Source organism: Carlito syrichta, unplaced genomic scaffold (assembly GCF_000164805.1).
Source record: "Carlito syrichta isolate Samal-C Ts95f unplaced genomic scaffold, Tarsius_syrichta-2.0.1 Scaffold315938, whole genome shotgun sequence".
In the NCBI taxonomy this organism is placed as follows: domain Eukaryota; kingdom Metazoa; phylum Chordata; class Mammalia; order Primates; family Tarsiidae; genus Carlito; species Carlito syrichta.
In genome coordinates this window covers 224,277-225,587 of record NW_007260034.1, presented here as the reverse complement: position 1 = coordinate 225,587, position 1,311 = coordinate 224,277, and the positions used below count along the sequence as shown (strand labels likewise).

Genomic DNA, 1,311 nt, shown 5'->3' with positions numbered 1-1,311 from the left:
AACGATGCTGTCTATGGGTACAGATGATCACAGCGCATCCTATCTACATGGGGAGCAGAAGGTGGAGGAACGGACACAACTTTAACAGCGAGTTTTCACCAAACAGTATGGACCGTAGGAAGTTTGGAACAGCGGTGGCATTTGCAAACCGTCAAATGTAGCTGCCATCTGAAGCCAAGTCGTTGCTAAACAACGACTGTCGCAGAGCAAAAATTACAGGGTGCGAGGATCTTTAACCGCGGGGCTCCCCGCGCACTGGGAAAGGGTGGTGTTGTTTCTGTCTCAATTTTCAGGGTTCTGTCACCTTCCTAACTTGCCTCATCCGAGTCACTGTAATGGGAATGGGGGGAAAACTCCCCGTCGCTTCTGTGGGACCGGGGCGAAGTCTTGCTATTTTCCTCCTGCACCGGCTGCAGAATGCTCCCGGGCAGCGAAGGCGACAAGTTCTTTTGCGCCATCATCGCCGTCAGAGCGCTGTCCTCGAAAGTAGAGAAGTGCAGAGCGTCCAGCTGCACCGAGTACCCACCCGCGGAGGCCGGGGCTGAGAAGCGAGTCCGGCAGCTCCCGGGCGGGGTCGGGCGCTGGCCTCCTCCGGAAGCCGGCTGAGCCCCCGCTGCGGTCGCCGTAGTGCCCGCTCCCCCTTCGTACGAGGCGGCGGTACGAAGGTGGTGGTGGTCACTTTTGCAGGAGGCTGGCGGTGGCGGCGGCTGCTCCCCGCTGCTGGGTGTCTGCAGCAGCTCGGACAAGGCGTTGATGTAGATCTGGGCCATCTGCAGGGTCTCGTATTTGGACAGTTTCTTGTCGTTGTTGAACGACGGAATAACGTTGCGCAGCTGGTCGAAGGCATGGTTCAGCCCGTGCATCCTGCGCCGCTCCCTGGCGTTGGCTGCCAGCCGCCTCTGCTTCTGCACCCCATTCACCTGTTTGCTGGATGGGGCCCGCTGGCGGCTGCAGCCCAACTCGTCCACCACCACCCCGCCTTTCAGCTTGCACAGCTGTTCGCGCACTTTCACCGGTCCGGGGCTCTTGCTGCTGCTGGCACCGCCGCTGCCCCTCCTCCCCAGCTCCCCCCGGCCGTCCGCCCCGTCCCGAGGCGCCGCGGCCTCCGTGGCACCCAGCTCAGGGGAATGCAGCAGATACTGGGCGGCGCGTGCCGTGCAGATGCCCTGCAACGTGGGAGCCAGCCAGGCGCGTGGGTCTGTGCTGTCCAGGAGGGACAGCTCGGGCTGGTAGACCGGGTGCTCTCTCGCCTGCAGGGTCGCAGGTGGCTGTGGCGGCAGCGGCGGGGGGGGGGGGGGGGGGGGGGGGGGG

General features: G+C 63.5%; 1 protein-coding gene across 1 annotated transcript in view; it reads right to left on the bottom strand.

The window, feature by feature from the left end:
- Positions 1-308: 308 nt before the first annotated feature.
- Positions 309-1,311, bottom strand: part of ATOH1 (atonal bHLH transcription factor 1) — a 1,110-nt gene continuing 107 nt past the window's right edge. Inside the window, exon 1 of the mRNA XM_008073534.1 lies at positions 309-1,311. This exon is cut by the window's right edge and continues 107 nt beyond it. Coding sequence (XP_008071725.1) covers positions 309-1,311 — 1,003 coding nt within the window.